Source organism: Oratosquilla oratoria, chromosome 7 (genome assembly GCF_046742065.1).
Source record: "Oratosquilla oratoria isolate Oo_2021 chromosome 7, ASM4674206v1, whole genome shotgun sequence".
NCBI classification, from domain to species: domain Eukaryota; kingdom Metazoa; phylum Arthropoda; class Malacostraca; order Stomatopoda; family Squillidae; genus Oratosquilla; species Oratosquilla oratoria.
In genome coordinates, this window is record NC_134783.1 from 8260173 (window position 1) to 8284045 (window position 23873).

Below are 23873 nucleotides of genomic sequence, written 5' to 3' on the forward strand. Positions count from 1 at the left end.
CACAAGAAAGCTGCTTTATTTAATCAGCAACCCCCCCTCCCACATCCCCTCTTGTATCATAGCATCATCCATAAACAACCATTCTCCACCCACCCTTATCTTCTGTCTTCTCTATTCCTTCCTCAGCAGACACCCCCCTCTTTCCCAATGCCCCTTTTACCTCATCCATCCATTTCATCCTTGGTCACCCCCTTCATGTTCATTCCTTCCACCTCTGCCTTCCACACTGCTTTCACTAATCTTTCTTCGCTCATTCTTTCCATGTGTCCAAACCATCCTAATACTCTTTCATCAACCCTATATCCCAACTCCCTTTCCAAAAACAATTACAGGCTGCACAAATACAACACCTACAGACCATTTACACCATGAAACAAAAGTCCTCAAAGTCAAGGACCACCTCGACATGAGAGGCACACAAACACTTGCCGCAGCCACCACAAACACATTACACCTGCTACACTACATAGCAGAACACCCACACACACCAAGAAACATTAAAACAACACCCAAAGACCTTTATCACGCACAGATACTCTCTTCTCTTCCTCCACAACCACCAAATACCAGCCTCTGGAAACATATTCATAATCACTCACCGCTCCATTAACACACTGAAAGACAACACACTGCTGCATGCCAGACCCCCTGATATCCACCCTTCTGAATCCTCTCTCCCACGAAAGGACAGAGTCCACTTGGCCAGACTGCGGTGCGGTCACCACCCAGCACTTCTAAGCTACCAGAAGAGGCTGGATGACCGCGTTGTGAACAGCTGCCCAGGATGTAACACTTCACCCCATACCATACAACACATAATGGAAGACTGCATTATACACAATCATGCACGCAAACAACACAACATACGCTCTATAAAGGATTTGTGGGAAAACCCAGTTTCGGCTATGGCATTCCTTGGGGAGACGGGACTGCTCGGACAGACAGTCTAGGGAACGACAACAACAACAACAACTCCCTTTCCATCCCTGCTCTCCTCCTTACTCCCTCATTTCTCATTCTGTCCAGCCTATAGTGGCCCCTACTATACTTCTCAGGCACATCTCATCTCAAACATATTTGAGCTGTTGGCACAATCACCCCTTCATACAATCTCCTCTTAGCATTTACTTGCTTCACTCAATCTGCATTCTACCTCCACTTCTCTCTTTCCCTCCACATTCAACCTCAAGTATCTAAAGCTATCCACTTCTAGTCTTTCTCCCTTAGTACATACATAAACCAATGGCTTTTTTTCCCCTTACAAGGGAGGTAGCCAAAGTCAAATGCATGAATCCACTCCCACCTATTTCATCCCCACATACTCCACTTCCCTTTACACCCCTCCCTCCCTCTTCAACTTCCTTCTTGTACACACCTTCCCAAACTCAGTCACTAACTCCTTTAATCCCACCTCTGAACCTGCTACAGATGCAGTGTCATCAGCAAACAACAACCGGCTTATCTCCCAATTATCTCCATTTTCTTTAATCAACTCCAATCCCTGGCGCATTACCCTTGCATTTACCTCTCGCACCATCCCATCCATGTATGAATTGAACAGCCAAGGTGACATAACACATCCCTACCAAAGCCCCACCTTTATCTCAAACCACTCTCTCCATTTCTAATTCTAACACAGGCTCTACTACTCTCATAAAAACTATTGACCACTCTCAACAGCTTTCCCCTTGTTCCATATATTTGGAATTTACCTCCCACAGTGCCTTCCTGTCTACCCTATCATGAGCCTTTTCCAAATCCATAAAGGCCCAAAAAACGTCCTTACCTCTTCTTAAATCTTTCTCACATATCTGCCTTACCACAAAAATCTGCTCCACACAACCTCTGCCCTAAAACCACACTGTTCCTCACCAATTACTCCCTCTGTTCCTCTCCTAATCCTCTCAGTCAAAACCCTCCCAGAAGCCTTCCCAACTACACTCAACAAACTGATCCCTCTGAAACTGCTACACTTACACTTGTCCCCTTTTCCCTTATAAAGCGGAACTATACAAGCACTCCTCCAGTCCTCCATCACTCTACTCTCTTTTAGACAAACATTAAATAACCTCACCAGCCAGTCCACCATCACTGTGCCTCTCTTTTTAGACACTGCATGACACACATCTAACCCAGGTGCCATTTTTTCAGGTAGGTTGTGTATTTAATGGCAAACTTGCGTGTGGTACCACTGAGCATTGGTGGTTAGTTAAACACTTCATTTTGCTCTTGGGCATATATTGCTATGATAAATTACACTTCATAGATCTTAGTGGATCTATGTTCACCTACTGACTGTCAGTCCTCCCCTCTCTCAGTTCTGGTTTTATATCAGTTGAAATGCTGACATAACATATCTGCTGGGAGGTTGACAGTCTTAACAATCATTTACATCAAAATTTAATAACAGGGAGATTAGTCATTTGTACATGCTATAGTATATTAGTGTTTCTGTTGTGTAGTTTTTTCTTGTGATTTAATTTGTGTCCGTATTCATTTGGATATGGAGTATAACGTGTGTTGGAATAAGTATCCAACTCTAATTTTCTTTATAACCGGTTCACACTTAGTTCCATTTATTTTTTATTTCTCTCTTTTCTGGGAGATCCTCTGAACATTATTATTGTCAGTTTTGTTCTATTGTGATGGAGCTAAACTCCTTTCTGTGAGTTGCACTTTATTCACTGTCATTTCTGGTGGAATGGGACTTTTTTCTGTGAGTCGCACTTTATTCAGTGTCACTTCTGGTGGAACGGGACTCTTTTTCTGTATTTACCTAGTTGTATTATACGGGAAGGTATGCTCATGGTGACCCGTTTTTGTATCTCGCAAGATAAAGTTTGTTCTTAAATTCTTGTATTGTGTTTGCACACACTATTTTTTCATCCAGTTTGTTCCATATATCTATCACTCTGTGGGAAGCTGTTCTTTTTTTCAGGTCTCTTCTGTAGTTATGCTTTTTGAGTTTCATTGCATGTCCTCTTGTTTTTCCTCTGTCCCACTTTAATAAGACCTTTCTATCAAGGCGTTCTTTTCCTTTCATAATTCTGTAGATGGTTAGTAGGTCCCCTCATTCTCTTCTTTGTTCCAGAGTTGGCAATTCCAGTTTGGCCAGTCTTTGTTCATATGTCAGGTTTGAAAGTGTTTGGGCCATCTTTGTCGTTGCTCTTTGTATTCTTTCTAATTTTCTTATATTCTTTTTTGTACTGGGTGACCATATCAGTGTTTGTAATATTTTCTTAATCATTTCCTTATCCAGGTATTTAACCCGCTAAGACCGACAGGCCTTAAATAGGGCTGCATCGCAAACGTCCGACAGGCCTTAAATGGGGCAGCTACTTTCAGCGCTAATAAAAACCGCGCTAAAATTGGTAGCACTGCTATATTTGGCCATGACGTAGTCCTATGGTAGTACTGTAGGCTAGCAGGAAGTAAACTGCTCTCGCCAGCCAGTGTGCCGCAAAATTTTGTGAGAGGCGTGCGCATCGTGTCACGGCGAGAATTTTTACGTATTTACGTATTTACTTATTTACGAAACTATTATTTACAACTATGCATCTGGTGGTGACCATAAACGTGCCAAAAACGGCATCAACAACCCCTGTTGTTAGTGCACGAGGTCGGGCAAAGCGGGATTCTGTGAAGCCAATCGTGTCCACCCAGCACTGCGTGCCACCGCCAGAGAGGCGGAGAGTTGCCGCTACCACAATCTTCTCCAACTCTCGGTAATTATTCCGAGACAACTATGGTGAGTAGAGCAATAAAAACTTGTAGGATGATGCATTGTCATGTCTACTAACAGCAGATTTTTTTCCAGAGTAATTCATAAGAGTTGATTTTTTGATGATAATTGCGGTACTGGGAGATTGCTAAATTTTCGGCCGTCGGTCTTAGCGGGTTAAAGGCCACCTGTATTGATCTCAACAAATTGTACATTTCTCCGACTATTTTGTTTATATGTTTATCTGGCAACATGTCTTTGGTGATGATTACTCCTAGGTTCCTTTCAGAATTTACTTCCTTCTTTTCCATCAATTTTATACTGTCCTGATATTCTCTTGCTTTTTCCAAATTCAATTATACTGCACTTCTTGATATTGAATTCTAACTCCCATCTCTTGCTCCACTCTGAGACTTTGTTCAGATCACTCTGTAATGAGTTACAGTCTATTTCAGAGTTTATTCTCTTTAATAATTTTGCGTCATCCGCAAAGCAGTTCATGTAATTTTTAATGCTTTCGTTCATGTCATTTACATATATATCAAACATTATCAGAGATAGTACTGACCCCTGTGGGTTGCCACTACTCATTTCTTCCTATTTTGAATATTTGTCTCCGAGCACCACTCATTTTTCTTCCATGTAGGAAGTTCTCCATCCAATTCAATAGTTTTCAATGTATGCTTCCAATTGTTTCCAGCTTATAAAGTAATTTTCTGTGTGGTACCTCATCAAATGCCTTTTGTAAGTCCAGGAAGGCACAGTCTGCCCAGCCATCCCTTTCTTGCAATATATCTATTAATCATGAATAGAAACAAATTAAATTAATGGTACATGATCTTCCTTGTCTGAATCCAAATTGCCTTTGGTTCAGTATATTATTCTCCAGATATTTTGTCCATCTATTTTTGATGATTCTCTCACAAATTTTAACTACACCCACTCCTCATTTAACGACCTACTCGGTTAACGACAACTCGGAGTAACGACGGGCTTTATGACAGACCCATATTTGTTTAACGTAAATCTCCCGAAGTTACGACGTCGTGTACGATAATTAAGTTGGCTGAGGCAAATTTGTATGATGTTATAAATGAACTTGTACGGTGGATATTAGCTGTGAGGTAAAGTGTTCTGAAGCTTAGGTCTACATTACCATCCTGCAAGCTGGAAAAACTACCTGGGGTACAATATATACCGGTAGTGGTAAATTTTTAGTTTCGACCAAGGGCGCAATATAGCAATAGAAAATGAATTATTAATTTTGTAAATTATAATGTATCAACGTAATATGCAATTTTGTGAGCGGAAATAAAAAAAGAGGTGCTAAAACAAATTTTGTAAGTAACGAAGTCATGTTGGACGAATGGTACACCATGTTTGTTATGATAGATGCCGATGTCGAGGAAATGAAAGGATGATAAATTCGCCTAACCTAAACTAAACTAACCTAACCTGTGTTTGATAAATCATTACCTGCAAATTAAATGTCATCCGGCTCGTCCTCGTTGTCGTCGTCGTGAGAGACGTTGGCAGACGACAAGATGGCGTCCCGATCCTATGCTACCGACTTCGTTCATTAGCATATTTTCTTGTAGCATGGTATTTTTTACTTTCATTTCTGCCCACAAAATTGCATATTACGTTGATACATTTTAATTTACAAAATTAATAATTAATTTTCTATTGCTATATTGTGCCCACTGTCCTGTGACACTGCTTCTGACCCAGGGCAGTGGACAGGGTGCAGGGATGACCCGTCATCTAGGAGGTGCTAAGATGGGAGGGAGGGTGGAGGGGCGTGGAGTGTTTTCGGGGATGAAATGGGTGGGAATGTTTTTGTGCCTTGTCCTTTTTGGCTACCCCCCTGGTAAGGGGGAAAAAAGCCTTGGTATATGTATGTAATATACATGTATGTATGTATATTGCGCCCATGGTCGAAACTGAAAAAATACCCCGGCATTCAATATGGAATATCAGCATACGCGGATTTGGTCATATACGGTAATTTCGGGAACATAACCACCATAAATAAACAGTAAATAAAGCTTTAATATACTGTATAAAAGAGGGAAATACACGAAAATAAAGATACATGTATTGCTGGATATTGTACATACAGTACATGTACATATATGTATACACTTTCGCTTAACGACCAATTCGGTTAACGACGGCGCTGGTCCCAATTGTCGTCGTTAAACGAGGAGTGGTTGTATTGTACTCGTTAGGGACACTGGTCTATAATTTGTTGGGTCTTCCTTATTTCCCCTTTTATATATTGGCACTATATAGGCATCTTTCCAGTCTCCTGGTAGTTTTCCTTCTTTGAGTGAGCATTCAATTATTTTGTAAATTTTTCCTTTTAGTTTGTTTATACATTCCTTCAGTATCCAGTTTGCAACTTTGTCCAGGCCATGTGACTAGGTAACGTCAAGCTTTAATATTTGAATCCTTATTTCATTCTGAGTAATATTTAATTTCTTCAATGGAGGAAATCTTACTTCAATTCTTTGATCACAGTTTTGTAGATTTTTTCCTCTTTTATTCACTGTTACTTCTGGTGGAACAGGGCTCTTTTCTGTGAGTTGCACTTTGAAGTGGTAATGAGATACAAAGGGGTGGAAAATAATTCTAACATCTCTTGGTGAAAAATGTTCCCTTGGTTTACATAAGTTTTACTAGATACTATAGAATGTGAAAAACATGGAAAGAGGCAAGGTTGAGTATATGTTTGGCCTCGAAGTAAAATTAACTATTAATTTTTTACAGCTCTATGGTAAAGATATGGTTACATTATTTAATGTTATCAGTTACAGGTTTTGGTTGACCCAGCAAGTTTATATAATTTTTACCATGAACTTGCATTGGTGAGACATAATGCTAGGAGGGGTTAAACACTATATGTGTGGGGTGGGGGGTTCTAGTCTTATCTAGCGTGTTGGATTGCAAAGACGTAGACTACAGTAAACCCTTGATATAAAGGACAATATGGGGACGGGTCTGTCCGTATATCTGAAGATCCATTATATCCTATGGAAATACTGAACAGATGCGTTATATCCCGAAGTTTGTCCAGTATTAAAAATTAGTACATACATATACATACATATACCAAGGCTTTTTCCCCCTTCCAAGGGAGGTAGCCAAAAAGGGAAAGGCATAAAAACACTCCCACCCATTTCATCCCCAAATACACTCCACACCCCTCCCACCCTCCCTCTCATCTGAGCACCTCCTGGATGACGGGTCATCCCTGCACCCTGCCCACCGCCCTGGGTCAGAAGCAGTGTCGCAAGACACAGCACATCCACAGCAAGGCCGCTTCATTTAATCGGCGACCCCCCCTCTCCGTCCCCCCTTGCATATAAGGAGAGGACGGGGAGAAATCCCTTCGGGCTGCGTCAAAATTTACTCACACATACTACCCCACCCCCCGCCCATTCCTCCTCATGCAATCACAACATCATCCATATACAACCATTCTCCACTCACCTCTGTCTTCCGTCCTCTCCCTTCCTTCCTCAACAGACATTCCCCTATTCCCCAAAGCCCCCTTCACCCCATCCATCCACCTCATCCTAGGACGTCCCCTCATGTTCACTCCCTCCACATCTGCCTTCCATATCTCTTTTACTAGTCTTTCTTCACTCATTCTTTCCATGTGTCCAAACCATCCTAATATTCTTTTATCAACCCTATCTCCCAAATCCTTTTTCACCCCTGTTCTCCTCCTCACCTCCTCATTTCTCATTCTATCCAGCCTAGTAACCCCCACCATACTTCTCAAACACCTCATCTCAAACACATTCAAACTCCTTCTCTCTTCTTCTCTTATGTTCCACGTTTCTGCCCCATACAGTGCTGTTGGCACAATCACTCCTTCATACAGTCTCCTCTTTGCATCCATTCCCAAATGTCTATTCCTCATTACACTCTTTAATCCACCAAGGCATTTACTCGCTTCTCTCAATCTACAGATTAGAAATTATGGTAAACCCTCGATATCATGGATGACATGGGGACATATATTGCTATGTTAACATGTCTGCCGGGGGGTTGGCAGTCTAACAATCATTTACATTAAAATTTGATAACAGGGAGGTAAGTCATTTGTACATGCTATAGTATATTAGTGTTTCTGTTGTGTAGTTTTTTCTTGTGATTTAATTTGTGTCCATATTCATTTGGATACGGAGTATAATGTGTGTTGGAATAAGTGTCCAACTCCAATTTTCTTTAAAATCAGTTCACACTTAGTTCCATTTAATCAGTTCACACTTAGTTCCATTTATATTTGATTTCTCTCTTTTCTGGGAGATCCTCTGAACATTATTATTGTCAGTTTTGTTCTATTGTGATGGAGCTAAACTCCTTTCTGTGAGTTGCACTTTATTCACTGTCACTTCTGGTGGAATGGGACTTTTTTCTGTGAGTCATGCTTTATTCACTGTCACTTCTGGTGGAATGGGAATCTTTTCTATGAGTTAAACTTTATTCACTGTCACTTCTGGTAGAATGGGACTCTTTTCTGTGAGTTGCACTTTGGAGTGGTAATGAGATACAAAGGGGTGGAAAATAATTCTAGCATCTCTTGTGATATGTTCCCTTGGTTTACATAAGTTTTACCAGATACTATAGAATGTGGTAGATAGAGGTGGTAGATAAAGCATTAATGGACTATGTAGTGGTACATAGGAGTATAATAGGAAGAGTTTAGGATGTACATGTTCTAAGGGGAGAGAGTGGGGAATATCAGATAATTTTTTGGTGGAAGGTAAGTTGAGAGTGGAGGATAGATGGAGAAAGGAAAAGGACAAAAGGTAGGGAGGTGCTTAAGGTGAACTGCATGATAAGGAAAAGGAGAAGGGGTACAAGAAGAAGCTGAGAGAGGAGTGGGAGGGAGTGAAGGATAGAGTAGAACTAGGAGTGGAGGAAGAATGGGGATGGTTCAAGGAGGGAGCCCCAAAGTGCGCAAAGATGGTGTGTGGAACAAGAGGGATGGGAGGAAATAGAAGGAAGGGTAGTGAGTGGTGGGATGAGGAAACAAAGAAGGTTGTAGAAGAAAAGCAAGGTAGTATGTGTGAGAAAAATTTGATGCAGCCTGAAGGGATTTCTCCCCGTCTTCTCCTTTTCATTATGAGGGGACGGAGAGGGGATGGGGTTCGCCGATTTAATGAAGCGGCCTTGCTGTGGATGTGCTGTGTCTTGCGACACTGCTTCTGACCCAGGGCAGTGGATAAGAATACAAGATGCAGGGATGATCTGTCATCCAGGAGATGCCAAGATAAGAGGGAGGGTAGAGGGTGGAGGGGAATGGAGTGTATTAGGGATGGAATGGGTGGGAATGGTTTTTTATGCCTTTGTTTTTTGGCTACATCCCTTGTAAGGGGGAAAAAGCCTTTGGTATATGTATGAGATTTTTTCTATCTTCCTCATGGATTAAGTGCATAGTAAGTTTACACTGTGTAGTTTTCTATGGTGTATAGTGGGGGAGGGGGTTTCTCCAGTACGTCATAAGACATATGGAGGGGTTGGCCAAAGATGATAGAGTGTGGTGTTTTCTTTGTTACTGAGTTGATGGAGCCATTAATGCTGGCCTGTACTTGTAGAAGCCAGTCCTCCCATGTGTTGCAAAGACACTCATGTAGAGGATGGAGGACTTCAAGGATCTTTCTGTTTGCCCTTTCTACAAGATCATTTCCGTGGGTATGATATGTTGTAGAATATATCCTGTCGATATATAATTTAGCTATGTTTTGGAAAACCTCATTTTGAAATTCAGTGCCATTGTCTGAAAGTATCTGATGAGGTATGTTGTATTTGTAGAATATGTGGTCCACTAAGGTTTGGGCAACTGTTTCTGTTGCTTCATCTGGTAGGGGTACCAGGATTGTGTACTTGGATAAGTAGCCTACTGCAGCCAAGACATTATAGGAACCTTGATGACTTGGTGGTAGCTTCAACAGGTCTGCACTCATGGTATCCCAAGGTTCTGAGGGGATGGGTGCTTCTCCAATCTGGAGTGGTCTGGGGTCCATTCCATAAAGTTGGCTACAGGTAGTGCAATGTTCTATGTGATGAGTGATGTTGGTGTGCATCTTGGGACAGAAATAAACGCGGCTTGTGTTTGCCAAACATTTGTCTCTACCAGGATGTCCTGCAATTGGGCTCTCATGGACCATCGAAAGCACTTTAGGAATCAGGGAATTTGGGATCACTGTTTGGGATGTTCCAGTAGTGCTTCTTCCAAGAACCCCATCCTTCAGATGCAATTCCTGAAGGGGGACAAGAGGCTTTCTTTGAAGTGTGACTCCTGTTTCTAGGTGGAGTATTACCTGTGACCAAATTGGGTAATTTCCCTGTTCCTTTCGAAGTTCTTGGGAGCGAAATACAGTAGGTGGTTGGTAATGTTGCAATCAGGTATTGTAGATATATGGAATGGGAAGAAAGCTGTTAAGAGCAGTCAAGAGTTTTTACAAGAGTAGTAGAGCCAGTGTTAGAATTAGAAATGGAGAGAGTGAATGGTTTGAGGTAAAGGTGGGACTTCACCAGGGATGTGTGATGTCACCATGGCTGTTCAATTTATGCATGGATGAGGTGGTGTGAGAGGTAAATGCAAGGGTAATGGGCCAGAGATTGGAGATGGTTAAAGAATATACATATATATATGTATATATTCCATTTTTTTTTCTTCTTACAAGGGAGGTAGCCAAAGTCAAAGGCATAAATCCACTTCAACCCGTTTCATCCATACATACTCCACCCCCATCCACCACCCCTCCCTCCCTCTTTTCTTGGCTCCTTCTGGATGATGGGTCATCCCTGAATGGTGCCCACTGCCCTTGGTCAAAAGCAATGCAGCAAGGCACAACACATCCAGATCAAGGCTGCTTCATTTAATTGGTAACCCCCTCTCTGACCCCTTATGCAGAAAAAGAGAAGATAGGGAGAAATCCCTTTGGGCTACATCAAAATATCATTCACACACTTAAAGAAAATTGAGAAAAATGGGAGATAAGCTAGTTGTTTGTTCATGACACTGTGCTTGTAGTAAGATCAAAGGAGGGATTAAGAGGGTTAATTATGGAGTTTGGGAGTGTGCAAAAGAAGGAAGTTGAAGATGAAAGTGGGTAAAAGTAAGGTGATGTGATGTACAAGGAGAGAGGATGGCAGCAAATTGGAAGTGAGTATTAAGGGAGAGAGACTGGAGGAAGTGGATAGCTTTAGATACTTCAGTGCAACTGTGGTGGGAAAGGGAGGAGTGGAGGTGGAGGTAGAATGTAGATTGAGAGAAGCAAGTAAATTCCTTTGGGGATTAAAAAGTGTAATGAGAAATAGACATTTGGGAATAGATACTAAGAGGAGATTGTATGAAAGGGTGATTGTGCCGACAGCACTATATGAGGCAGAAACATGGAACATAAGAGAGGAAGAGTTTAAATGTGTTTTAGATGAGATATGCCTGAGAAGTATGGTAGGAATTACTATGCTGGATAGAGTGAGAAATGAAGGGGGTGGAAAAAGAGTTGGGAGATATGGTTGTTGAAAGAGTATTGGGGTGGTTTGGACACATGGAAAGAATGAGTTAAGAAAGATAAGTATAAAGGGTGTGGAAGGCAGAGGTAGAGGGAGTGAACATAAGGGGGTGACCAGGGATGAGATGGATAGGTGGGGTAATAGGGGCATTGGAAAAGAGGGGAATGTCTGTTGTGGAAGGAAGGGAAAAGCCAGAAGATAGGGGTAAATGGAGAATGGTTGTGTATGGATGATGCTGTGATATATGGAAGGGAGTGGGTGGGGGATGGTGGGGTGAGGGAGTATGTACTCACCCAGCTGTATCCCACAGGAAGAGAGCTATGCTTTTAGTGACCTGCTTTTATTTGATATTTTGATAGCCTGAAGGGATTTCTCACCATCCTCTCTTTTTCTGCATGAGGGGTGACCAGGGATGAGATGGATAGGTGGGGTAATAGGGGCATTGGAAAAGAGGGGAATGTCTGTTGTGGAAGGAAGGGAAAAGCCAGAAGATAGGGGTAAATGGAGAATGGTTGTGTATGGATGATGCTGTGATATATGGAAGGGAGTGGGTGGGGGATGGTGGGGTGAGGGAGTATGTACTCACCCAGCTGTATCCCACAGGAAGAGAGCTATGCTTTTAGTGACCTGCTTTTATTTGATATTTTGATAGCCTGAAGGGATTTCTCACCATCCTCTCTTTTTCTGCATGAGGGGACGGACAGGGGATTGCCGATTAAATAAAGTGGCCTTGCTGGGGATGTGCTGTATCTTGGTGCATTGCATCTGACCCAGGGCAGTGGGTGACATGCAGGGATGACCTGTCATCCAGGAGGAGCCAAGAAAAAAGGGAGGGAAGGATAGTGAATGGGAGTGGAGTATGTGGGGATGAAATGGTTGCGAGTGGATCTATGCCTTTGACTTTGGCTACTTCCCTTGTAAGAGGGAAGAGGCCCTTAGTATGTGTATTTATGAATGTATACTTTTTTTTTGGGGGGGGGTCATGGTGTCACCATGTAATGAAGCAATGCCTCATCTTTGATCTGAATAATGTGGTGGGACAGGGATGACTCTTTATCTATAAAGTGCTTAGATGGGAGGGGCAATGAATAGGTTTAGGTTGGGTGTATTTTATTTGCTTGGCCATTACCCATATAAGGGGGAAAGGCCTTTTGGTATACATGTATGAATATAGAACCATTTTAATTCTTATTCAAATTCTGTATATGTGAATTGTGAAATTTTAACTTGTGCACTATCATTGTACAATAATTGGGAAGTTAGCTACAATTGTGTTATTTTTGCAGTATCTGGCTGAAACTGGTTGGACAGCATCAGGAATGGTTGGTGTATCACAGCCAAGACGTGTCAGTTGCACTGCCCTTGCACTAAGAGTTTCTGAAGAGTGTGGGGTGCCTTTGGGCAGTGAAGTGGGATATTCTATACGCTTTGATGATTGCACAACCCAAGGAAAGACAAAAATTAAGTTCCTAACTGAAGGAATGCTCATTCGAGAAATGATGGCTGATCCTCTTTTAAGACAGGTAATAACTTTGTTTTTTGTTTGTAGAATTTCCTTATTGTAATTGCATTACAAGCAGTAGGTAGGAGATAGGGTTGGACCTTTGTCTACAAGGAGCTAACATAAAAGGGTGTGGGATGGGTGAAGGGTGGGTGCATGCCTTGGCTAGCTACCCCCCATATAAGAGGGAAGATTGCAAAGATTGCACCTCAGCATTTTCCCAGCATTACTGCCATTTCGTCCTTGCTGCATTCCTGTCATGGAATAGGTGGTTGCCTTAATGTGCATTTTCAATTCTGTCACTCACACACATCTTCACTTGTTCAGTATCCTAACTGCATGCTCATATAGCTTTATTCTCCCCATCTACCCACCTGTTTCATGGTTTTCAATTTGACCTTTATCCTAACATACATATACCAAGGCTTTTTCCCCCTTACAAGGGAGGTAGCCAAAAAGGAAAAGGCATACAATCATTCCCACCCATTCCATCCCTGAATACACTCCACACCCCTCCACCCTCCCTCTTATCTTAGCACCTCCTGGATGACGGGTCATCCCTGCACCTTGTCCACTGCCCTGGGTCAGAAGCAGTGTCGCAAGACACAGCACATCCACAGCAAGGCCACTTCATTAAATCGGTGACCCCCCCCCTCTCCGTCCCCCCATGCATAAAAGGAGAAGACAGGGAGAAATCCCTTCGGGCTGCATCAAATTTTGCTCACACATACTACCTCACCCCCCATCCCCCCACCCATTCCACCTCATGCATCACAACATCATCCATATACAACCATTCTCCATTCACCCCCGTCTTCTGTCCTCTCCCGTCCTTCCTCAATAAACATTCCCATCTTCCCCAAAGCCCCCTTCACCCCATCCATCCACCTCATCCTAGGACATCCCCTTATGTTCACTCCCTCCACATCTGCCTTCCACACCTCTTTTACTAGTCTTTCTTCACTCATTCTTTCCATGTGTCCAAACCATCCTAATATTCTTTCATCAACCCTATCTCCCAACTCCCTTTCCACCCCCGTTCTCCTCCTCACCTCCTCATTTCTCACTCTATCTAGCCTAGTAACCCCCATCATACTTCTCAGACACCTCATCTCAAGCACATTCAAACTCTTTCTCCCTTCCTCTCTTATGTTCCATGTTTCTGCCCCATACAGTGCTGTTGGCACAATCACTCCTTCATACAGTCTCCTCTTAGCATCCATTCCCAAATGTCTATTCCTCATTACACTCTTTAATCCACCAAGGCATTTACTTGCTTCTCTCAATCTACATTCTACCTCCACCTTCACTCCACCTTTTCCTGCCACCTTTGCACCCAAGTATCTAAAACTATCCACTTCCTCCAGTCGCTCTCCCTTAATGCTCACTTCCAGTCTACTGCCACTTTCACCCCTTGTACATATCATCACCTTACTTTTACCCACATTTATCTTTAGCTTTCTTCTATTACATACTCTCCCAAACTTTGTCACCAACTTCCTCAAACCCTCCTCCGATCCTGCCACAAGCGCAGTATCGTCCGCAAACAACAGCTGGCTCACCTCCCACTTTTCTCCATTTTCTTTAACCATCTCCAATCCCTGACCCACTACCCTTGCATTTACCTCTCGCACTACCCCATCCATGTATAAGTTGAACAGCCAGGGCGACATAACGCATCCTTGACGAAGTCCCACCTTTACCTCGAACCACTCACTCTCTCCATTTCTAATCCTGACACCAACAATTTATTCAGACAATAAAACAAATGGTTTGGAGGGTTGTGGTTTGAGAAGAGTTGGATGGGGGAGGAGAGTAACTGAATGGTGAAGTAAGGAACTGAAAAAAATGTGATGGGGAAGAAGATAAGGAAATGCATTTGTGGATAGAGTAAACTGTAGGAGAATAGAGAGGAGTTCAAGAGATATAGAAATTAAATGAGACAGAAAGTAGCACAGAGAAACAGGAAAATGGTGTGAGGTAAGGACAGAATATCTGAAGGTCAATCAATCAGTTGTTGCCTTGAGTTTCACAAAGTGGAAAACCCATAGCCCCATCAGTGGCTGGCAGCAGTCCTCAGAACTTCCCATAGATCTCTCTGGGAAGAAGCTTTGGCTGAAAGTTGTAGGGAGAGGAGATCAGTTCCAGGTTGTAAGCTCTCCATGTGTGAAAAAGTGTAAGAAATAGTGGACCCAGGGGAACCCAGTCTGGAGACAAAGGGTCAGCCCCTCAGAGTTGAGGGGTTTTGAAAATAGCCAACTTATCTGTCTGTCTTGCTGGACTACCACATGCAGGTACTTGTCATTATAGATTTTAAAAATAATAAACTCCTGGAAGCAGGTAAATGAAATTAGATAACCAATAGAGGGTGGTGTTAAAGACAGGAATAGAGGCCAGCCATTGAGTATATTAACATATATGTCTTTTTCTTTTTTTCCAGTACAGTGTTATAATTATGGATGAGGTTCATGAAAGGACACTGTACACTGACATCATCCTTGGCTTGCTGAAGAAAATCATATGCAGACGAAAAGATTTGAGGATAATTGTATGCTCTGCTACAGTTGATGCAGATCATTTATTCAATTTTTTCAATTCTGACAACAGTAGTAAAAAAGAAGACTCTGCATATATATTAACAGTTTCAGGGAGAACATTTCCTGTGGAAGTGTTTTACAAGAAAGGTATTTTTTTCATACATTTTATAAAATCTAGTTTACCCATTCATTCTACTGTTCTGGCTCACAGGTTCACTCTTACAGGTCTGTGAGCCCCTCAAGAAACTTACCATAACCATTGGTTTAGCTCATAAACCACTCAATTAAGAGGTTTTGTATTGCTGTTTAGAAAATGTGAGTGGAAGATAGCATAATATAAGGTGGTCTGTGTCTTTTTTTTTTTTTTAAGTTGCACACATATACCAAAAGGCTCCCTCCCTATTATAAGTGGGTGAACAAGTCAAAGCATACACTTACCCTACACCCATCACACTCCCATCCATAAAACAATATATTGTCCCTCCTATCTTAGCTCCTCATGGATAAAGGATCATCCCTGACTCCTGCCACACTACTCAGGTCAGAGGCAATGCAACATGACACAGCACTTCTATAACTGGATCCAACAACTAGATCTTGCTTATCCCCACTACTCCATTCATTCCTGTCTTTTGTACTCTTTCTTCCTTGCCTGATAGATATTTCTCTTGTATGCAATACCCCATTCATCCTGTCCATCCATCTCATTTTCAGTCTTCCCCTTAAGTTCTTTTTTTTTCCATCTTTCCTCACTCAGTCTTTCCATATGACCAAACCATCACAGCATTCTTTGATTAACTCCATCAATCAGCTCTTTCTACCCCCAACCATACTTCTTAAAACACTTTATCTCAAACATGTTTAGACTCTTTATTTTTTGCAGAAAGATGGGAGAGGACAGAAGACAGGTGAATGGAGAATGGTTGTATTTACCTAGTTGTACCTAGTTGTAATATACGGGAGGGAAGCTATGCTCGTGGTGACCCGTCTTTGTATATCTCCGCATCAAGTTTTATCTTAAAATCTTGTATAGTGATAGCACATACTGTTTTGTTGTCTAATTTGTTCCATGTATTTATCGCTCTGTGTGGGAAACTGTTCCTTTTCAAGTTTTTTCTATAACTATCCTTTTTCAATTTTTTTCCGTGTCCTCTTGTTTTACCGTTGTCCCACATTAATAGGTCGTTCCTATCTAAAACTTCCATTCCTTTCATCATTCTGTAGATACAAATCTCCTCTTTCTCTTCTTTGTTCCAGAGTTGGTAGGTTCAATTTGGATAGTCTTTGCTCATATGTTAGTTCGGCGAGTGTCGGTGCTAGTTTTGTTGTCGCTCTTTGTAATCTTTCTAGTATCTTTATATTCTTTTTGGTACTGGGTGTCCAAAGTGATGCTGCGTACTCGAGTTTTGGTCTTATTAGTGTAGTAAGTATTTTCCTTATCATTTCTTCGTCCATATAGGTAAATGCCGCTTTGATTGCTCTCAGTAAGTTGTAGGTTTCTCCGAACATCTTGTTTATATGCTTATCTGGTTTCATGTCCTTTCCAATCGTCACTCCAAGATCTTTTTCATAGTTTGTTTTATTTATTTTTTCTTCTCCAATTCTGTAATCTTTTGATATTCTATTTTTACTCTTTCCAAATTCCATTATGCTGCATTTCTTAATATTGAATTTTACTTCCCATTTTTGAGTCCAATTCCATATTGTGTCCAGATCTTGTTGCAATGAGTTGCAGTCCTCTTCCGTTTTTACCTTCTTAAGTAATTTTGCATCATCTGCAAAAAATTTTATATAGCACTCACGCCTTCATTCATGTCATTAACGTATACAGCGAACATGATCGGTGCCAGTACTGATCCTTGTGGGACCCCGCTTTTTACTTCTTCCCAGTTGGAGAATTTTTCTCTAATTACAACTCTCATTTTCCTCCCAATCAGAAAGTCTTTCATCCATTCCGATAATTTTCCTCTGATGCCACCTTTTGACTCTATCTTATTTATTGGTTTCCTATGAGGTACCTTATCGAATGCCTTTTGCAGGTCCAGAAAAGCACAGTCTGCCCATCCATCTCTTTCTTCTATTATGTCTACTAATCTTGAGTAAAAGCAAATCAGATTTGTTGTACAGGATCTCCCTTGTCTAAATCCAAATTGATTTGGGTTCAGTATAGATTTTTCTTCCAGGTACTTAACCCATCTGTTTTTGATCACTCTTTCACAAATTTTTGCTATTGTGCTTGTTAGTGAGACCGGTCTGTAGTTAGATGGATCTTCCTTATCACCTCCCTTATAAATTGGTACAATGTTTGCTTTTTTCCAGTCCAATGGTACTTTTCCTTCTTTAATTGATGATTTAATTATATCATATATTTTGTCAGTTAATTCTTCCATGCATTCTTTCAGTATCCAGTTTGCTATTCCGTCTGGGCCATGTGATTTTCTGACATCCAGGGTTTTAATTTGATCACTGATTTCTTTTTGTGTTACGTTTATTTCTTTCATTGCTGGGGATAATTCTCTCTCTCTAACTTCACTGTTAGGCGAGTTTTCTATTGTGAATACTGATCTGAAGTGGTTGTTCATTATTTCAGCCATTTTCAGTTCTTCTGTAAATTCTTTTTTATCTTGGTGCAGTTTTTCTATTTCTTGTTTGTTTTTCAGTTTTCCATTTACATATTTGTAAAATAGTTTGGGTTCTTCTTTACATTTGTCTATTATCTTTTTTTTTCGTAATTTCTCTTTTCATCTCTGTGTATGGATGCTGCTGCGATGCATGAGGTGGGATGGGGGATGAGTGAGTATGTGTGAGAAATAATTTGATGCAGCTTGAAGGGATTTCTCCCCATCTTCTCCTTTTCTGCATGAGGGGAAGGAGAGGGCGGGTCACTGATTTTAATGAAAGAGCCTTGCTGTGGATGTGCTGTGTCTTGTAACACCGCCTCTGACCCAGGGCAGTGGGCGAGATGCAGGGATGACCTGTCATCCAGGAGGTGCCAAGATAAGAGGATGGAGGGGAGTGGAGTACGATAGGGATGGAATGGGTGGGAGTGGTTTTTATGCTTTTGTTTTTTGGCTACTTCCCTTATAAGGGGGGAAAAACATTGGTATATATTTGTATGTATTTCTGCCTCCCTTAAATTCCAAGTTTTAGCCTTGTACATTGTTGTAGGCATATAAGACATTAGCCCCATAGAAAAATCCTTCCCAAGAGAAACAAGAACCACTCTAGAATAACTGTTTAGGTCACAATCCATTACTAAATGAGTGCATTCACCGAATAGCCCTAGCCACAGAAACAAACTGCCCTAGATGCAGTTTCACACAGAAGACACTGAACACCTTATCTTATATTGTCCCACTGTCTCTTGCAAGAGACCTGGGGCAATGGATTGATTGATTTATGTGAGTGCTTTGATGTACTCAAGGTTTGGGATAGGAAGATCATGTTAGAATAAGTTTATTAGCATTGGTAATAGTGTTACTCTATGAGGGACTTTAATTTAGGGATTATTTTGTGTTATTTTAGTAGTGAAAGAACCAATGATCATAAATCAGATTTATTTAAATCTAATTTGAATATTTCATTACCACTGCACTTTCAATATTCACAGACCCATGTCCTGATTATGTGAAAGGAGCAGTGGAAACTGTAATCCAGATTCACAAACAGGAACCAGCTGGTGATGTACTGGTTTTCCTAACTGGTGTTGAGGAAGTGGACACATGTGTTTCTCTTCTTCAGGAACACACAGCTTCAATGAATAGTACCTCTTCTGGTAAGAATTATTGCTTTTATAGTACAAAGTAGCTGGCATGGGCTGACCTAGGAGTGGATAGTGATCTGTAATTAATGTTCACACATGATTCTTGCATTGAACTTTCTTTTGCTTATCAATCAACTGTTTTAAGTTTTGGTAATTGGAAACCCACAGCCTTACAGCAAGTGGAAGTGTTACATGGCCCCTCCCATAGATCTCTCTGGGAAGAGGCCTTGTACTGGTGTCGGAATTGTATTAGTGTGGAACTGTTTCTGTCACCAGCTGAGAGTAATAGAATGAGAGGAGCAATTGCCAGGTGTCAGCTCTCCTTGTGTTCAAGTTTGAGGAAATATAATTAAGTGAATAGAGATCTTGGGCCCAGCCTGAATACAAAGCATAATCCCTTTCTGGCTGAACCTCAAAATGGGAGTGAAGAAATTTATGGCATATGAAGATCAGCAGCAGCTCTCTCTCTGATGTTCTTCTTGCAGAACCACTTCATGGAGGTACCCATAGTCAGTTCCCCTTCATATAATACTTAACAAGAAAAGTATATAGGTTCTCATGTAAACCTGCAACCCACAGTACCTGTCAGTAGTCCATCAGCCCTCCCATAAATCTCTCTGGGTTCATGTTGGACTATTTCTGTATCACTAGCTTGAAGGAGGAGGAGGAAGAGGAGGTTGTCAGCTCTCCTTATGTAAAAGATGGAGGAAATATAAAATTGATAAAGAGAAATCTTGGGACCTGTCTGGAGACAGAATGTCAGCCCCTTAGGGCTTCACCACTAGTTGGAGGTGTTTTGATGGGTTTTAATGGTGGGTAAGAGGGAGATGATCCTCTTATGTCTGTCTCGCATGATCACCAGTTGCAGGTATCACTCATTGGTCCTTTAGTTGGTGTTGGTGTAAGTTTAGGAGAAACATAATGAAAGAATTGGACAAGAATTTGTTGTGTTTATCACAGACTTTAATGGTAAAACATAGACTTGCATATTTTACAAGGTACCATATTGAACTTTGTACATTTTCAGACATCATCATTTTACCAATGCATGGGTCCCTTACAAATAGTGACCAACTGAAGGCTTGCCAGTCAGTTCCACCACATATACGAAAGGTTGTTGTTTCTACAAATGTAGCAGAAACTTCAATAACCATACCTGGAGTTGTATATGGTAAATTGACATTGTATTTTGAGATACTTGTGATGAACATGACTTATATTGTGATTGATATTGCTTTTTCCAGTTATCAAAAGGACTCATACATATAATATTCTTTTGCAGTTGTTGATTGTGGGTTTGCAAAGTTAAGATGGTATAACCCTAAAAACCACATGGAAGCTCTAGTTGTAACACCAACATCACAGACCTCAGCCATTCAGAGGGCTGGGCGTGCCGGAAGAACTCGGGCTGGGAAAGTTTACAGGTAAATACATGAATGATAGATCGATGGGATGAAGGGACCTTAAGTAAAAGGGGAATGTCTGTTGAGCAGGGAAGTGAGTAGGCAAGAGATACATGTGAGTGGAAAATGGTTGTGAATGGACCATAAATTGATGCAGCACGAGAGGATTTCTCATCTTCTCTGTTTTCATATGAGGGAACAAGGAGGGAGGGTTGCCATGTAAAGTAAGTGGTGGGGCCCAACTGTGGATGTGCTGTGTTTTGCCACAAAGCTTCTGACCTGGGAAGTGGGCTGACCCTTCATCCATAAGGAGCTAAAAATAGAAGGGAAACAAATAGGTGATGGATGGGAGTGAGATGGGTGGGAGTGGGTGCATGTCTTGGCTGGCTACCTCCCTTATAAAGGTAGAGAAGCCTTTTTGATATAGAAGGGAAAGCAGGGAAGAGAGGTGAGAATGGTTGTGTATGGATGATATTTTGGTACAGCCCAAAGGGATTTCTTCCTGTCTTCTCTAATTTCTGCATGAGAGGATGGAGAGGTGGGGTTGCTGTGTAAGTGAAGTGGCCCTACTGTGGATGTGCTGTGTCTTGCTGCATTGCTTCTGACCTTGGCAATGGGCAGGAGATCGGGATGACCCTTCATCCATGAGGAACTATGATGAGAGTGAAATAAGGGTAGTAGATAGTGTAATGGGTGGGAGTGGGCGCATGCTTGGCTACCTCCTTTATGATGAGGAAGAGGACCTTATTATATAGATAGGTAGATGTATGTATGTATATTATGGAACAAATCAGTATTTACAGTGAAGTCTTTCAAATGATTAGATATTACCTTTGAATAATTGTGGATGGAAAATTAGAATATAAATTTTAACTTGTTCTATTGTAATTATGATCTTATATTTCAAGAACGTCCGAGAACTTACCTGGTTGAGTTCTCAGACAATATGTCTGAATTTGAAGTAAATCTTGAGGCTTCATTCGAACAGTAAGAATTCCTTTGCTGAGGTTTCTATTGAAGCGTCTGGTACCAGCGCTGAAGGTGATCTGGCGTTCAGTTCACGAAACATAGTCTCGTTTGGCTGGGATTCTTACGAGTTCGTAAAAAGGCTTCGAAGCCACGGGACAACTTATACTTTAAGTAAATTCTCAAAGTTCCCGATTTATTAATCAAAATTACAACATAGGTTTGATAAAAATAAAGAGGGAGGGGAGTTTAATAGTATCTTAAATAAAGTTACGATAGTGTGGTATGGAGTTTCAGGTAAGGTTCCTGATTCGAAAATAAACAAGCCTTCGGGAAATCACCGTAACTCAAGGTAAACAATGTAATTCTCGTAACAACAATTACCACAGCCTCCCCGACAACAAAAAGAAAGTGTTTAACCACTTCAGTACGGAACTTAAATCTCGCGGGCAGCAGCCAATGCCAGCCGTACGACGTGTCGTAATAATACTCGCATCATAAAATATAGTCACCGCTTATATCGATCGTTCTCTCTTTCACCCGCGAATTTTGAAAACCACAGAGAATGGGATTCAGGGCACATTTGAGAGAATGTAAAAACACAGGGGCGACTACAATAAATATAATCAAGACGCCGATATGGCAGCGTCGCGAATCCACTTGCTCCTCATGACGCCTACGTGTGCGGCACCGTATGGAAGGGGTTAAGAAATATAACACTTTCGAGCAAAATTTACAACAAGTTTTTTGTTTGCTAGAGACCTTACTAGGTCTCTAGAGGCTAGCGCAGTCTTATGAGTTGGCCTCAAAGAGGTAGGTTCCAGAGAGACACAATCGTCTTGTAAAGAGTTAACCTCCTCTAAGTCTGAGACCTCTTCAAAGGGCTCCGACTCTCTAGCCTGAACATTAGGATTCCCAGGGGATTCATGCTCAAGACTGGAACTCAACTCAGCATGGAGCTCTAGAGGGATTAAAAGTTTAATATTGAGTTTAATAGAGTTTCCATTAGGCTTAATGACAGAGACTGTACGTATCACCTTGTCTTGATCAGGAAAAGTTTCCACAATATGAACTAAGGGCCAGAAGGGTCTGGTCTTAAAGGGGAGTTTCAAAAAGGCAATATTACCCTTTTTCCAGTTTCTAGAACTGTGGTATGCAGGTCTATCCCTTTCCCTTAAGCTGACCAAGTACTCTGTCAACCATCGTTTCTTAAACTCTTCATAAAAATAATCCCTACAGTCCATGACCAAGTTGAGAAGAGAAGGATAGTCTTCTCCTGATTCCCATTCAGGGACTTGTTCCAAGTCTCCAAACATCAAGGAAGGAATGGTCCTTCCAATAAGGAAATGATTTGGGGTAATTACATCTACCTCATTTTTACAAGAACGATAAGTTAGTGGTCTATTGTTCAAATTTTTTTGAACATCGGACAAAAGAGTGGTAATCTCTGTCAGGGAAGGAACAGACCTACTCAATACCTTATACAAACATTGTTTCACTGTCTGTATTAACCTTTCCCAAGTGGCACCATACCAAGCAGCATAAACAGGAATGGTTCTATGCTGAACAGGGGAAGTTTTAAATTTCTCTTCAAATTCAGAAGAAGACAAAAGTTGTTCAATGACATTTCCCACTTGTACAAAAGATTTAGCGTTGTCAGAATAAACAGCAGAAGGAATTCCATACCTGTTAGCAAACCTAATGAAAACCAAAATGAACTCAGGAGTGGACATAGTATCCACAACTTCTAAATGAACTGCTCTAACAAGTAAAAATTAAATGTATGCCTTAACCTTCTCTCCATTCCTGTCTCTGACCCATAAATGCCCTGTGTAATCTACACCAGTATGGACAAAGGGCACACTTAGATTAACTCTAGAGGCAGGTAAAGAGGAAGGAGAAGGATAATTAACTGCACGGGGATTGTATTTCCTACAAACTATACAATCCTTCAAAATGCTTAAAACAGCTTGTCTGGTCTTAAAGATCCAGAATCCGTGCATACGAAGGAAATCAAGTGTGGCCTGTAGTCCCATGTGCATAACTTGACAATGAGCAAAGAAAATTAGAATTTTAGTTAAATGATGAGATTTGGACAAAAGAAAGGGATTGACAACCTCATATTTGAGGTTAATGTTCTTGTCAATCCTGCCCTTGGACCTAATCAAACCATTCTTGTCCAAGAACAAGTTCATTTGACTTACCAAAGGAGGTATGTCATTAGTGTTGGAGTTCTGCAAATAAGCCAATTCAGCAGGAAAGGAATCCCTTTGCATAATACTTATTAAATAATTAGATGCTGCCTTAACAGGGTCAGCATTAGACTTCTTGAACAGAAAAACAGCCTTAAAAATCAAAGAAGTGTGATGAAGAAGTTTGCTATAAGAAGAAAACTTAGAGACATCTATTAGAGGAGGAGTGTCAACTTGTACAACAGCCGCAT

General features: G+C 41.2%; 1 protein-coding gene across 3 annotated transcripts in view; it reads left to right on the forward strand.

Annotated features, from left to right (window-relative positions):
• LOC143026985 (putative ATP-dependent RNA helicase DHX35) overlaps positions 1–23873 on the forward strand; it is a 69641-nt gene that overhangs the window by 7415 nt on the left and 38353 nt on the right. Inside the window, exons 1-6 of one of the 3 annotated variants that reach the window (XM_076187791.1) lie at positions 1376–2151; positions 12547–12783; positions 15202–15445; positions 18909–19073; positions 20089–20232; positions 20344–20485. In XM_076187791.1, the coding sequence (XP_076043906.1) occupies positions 12580–12783; positions 15202–15445; positions 18909–19073; positions 20089–20232; positions 20344–20485 (899 nt within the window). In that variant the 5' untranslated portion in view covers positions 1376–2151; positions 12547–12579. Of the gene's footprint in view, positions 1–1375; positions 2152–12546; positions 12784–15201; positions 15446–18908; positions 19074–20088; positions 20233–20343; positions 20486–23873 lie in introns of those variants that run through there. The other 2 variants (XM_076187788.1, XM_076187789.1) reach the window with 2 other exon arrangements.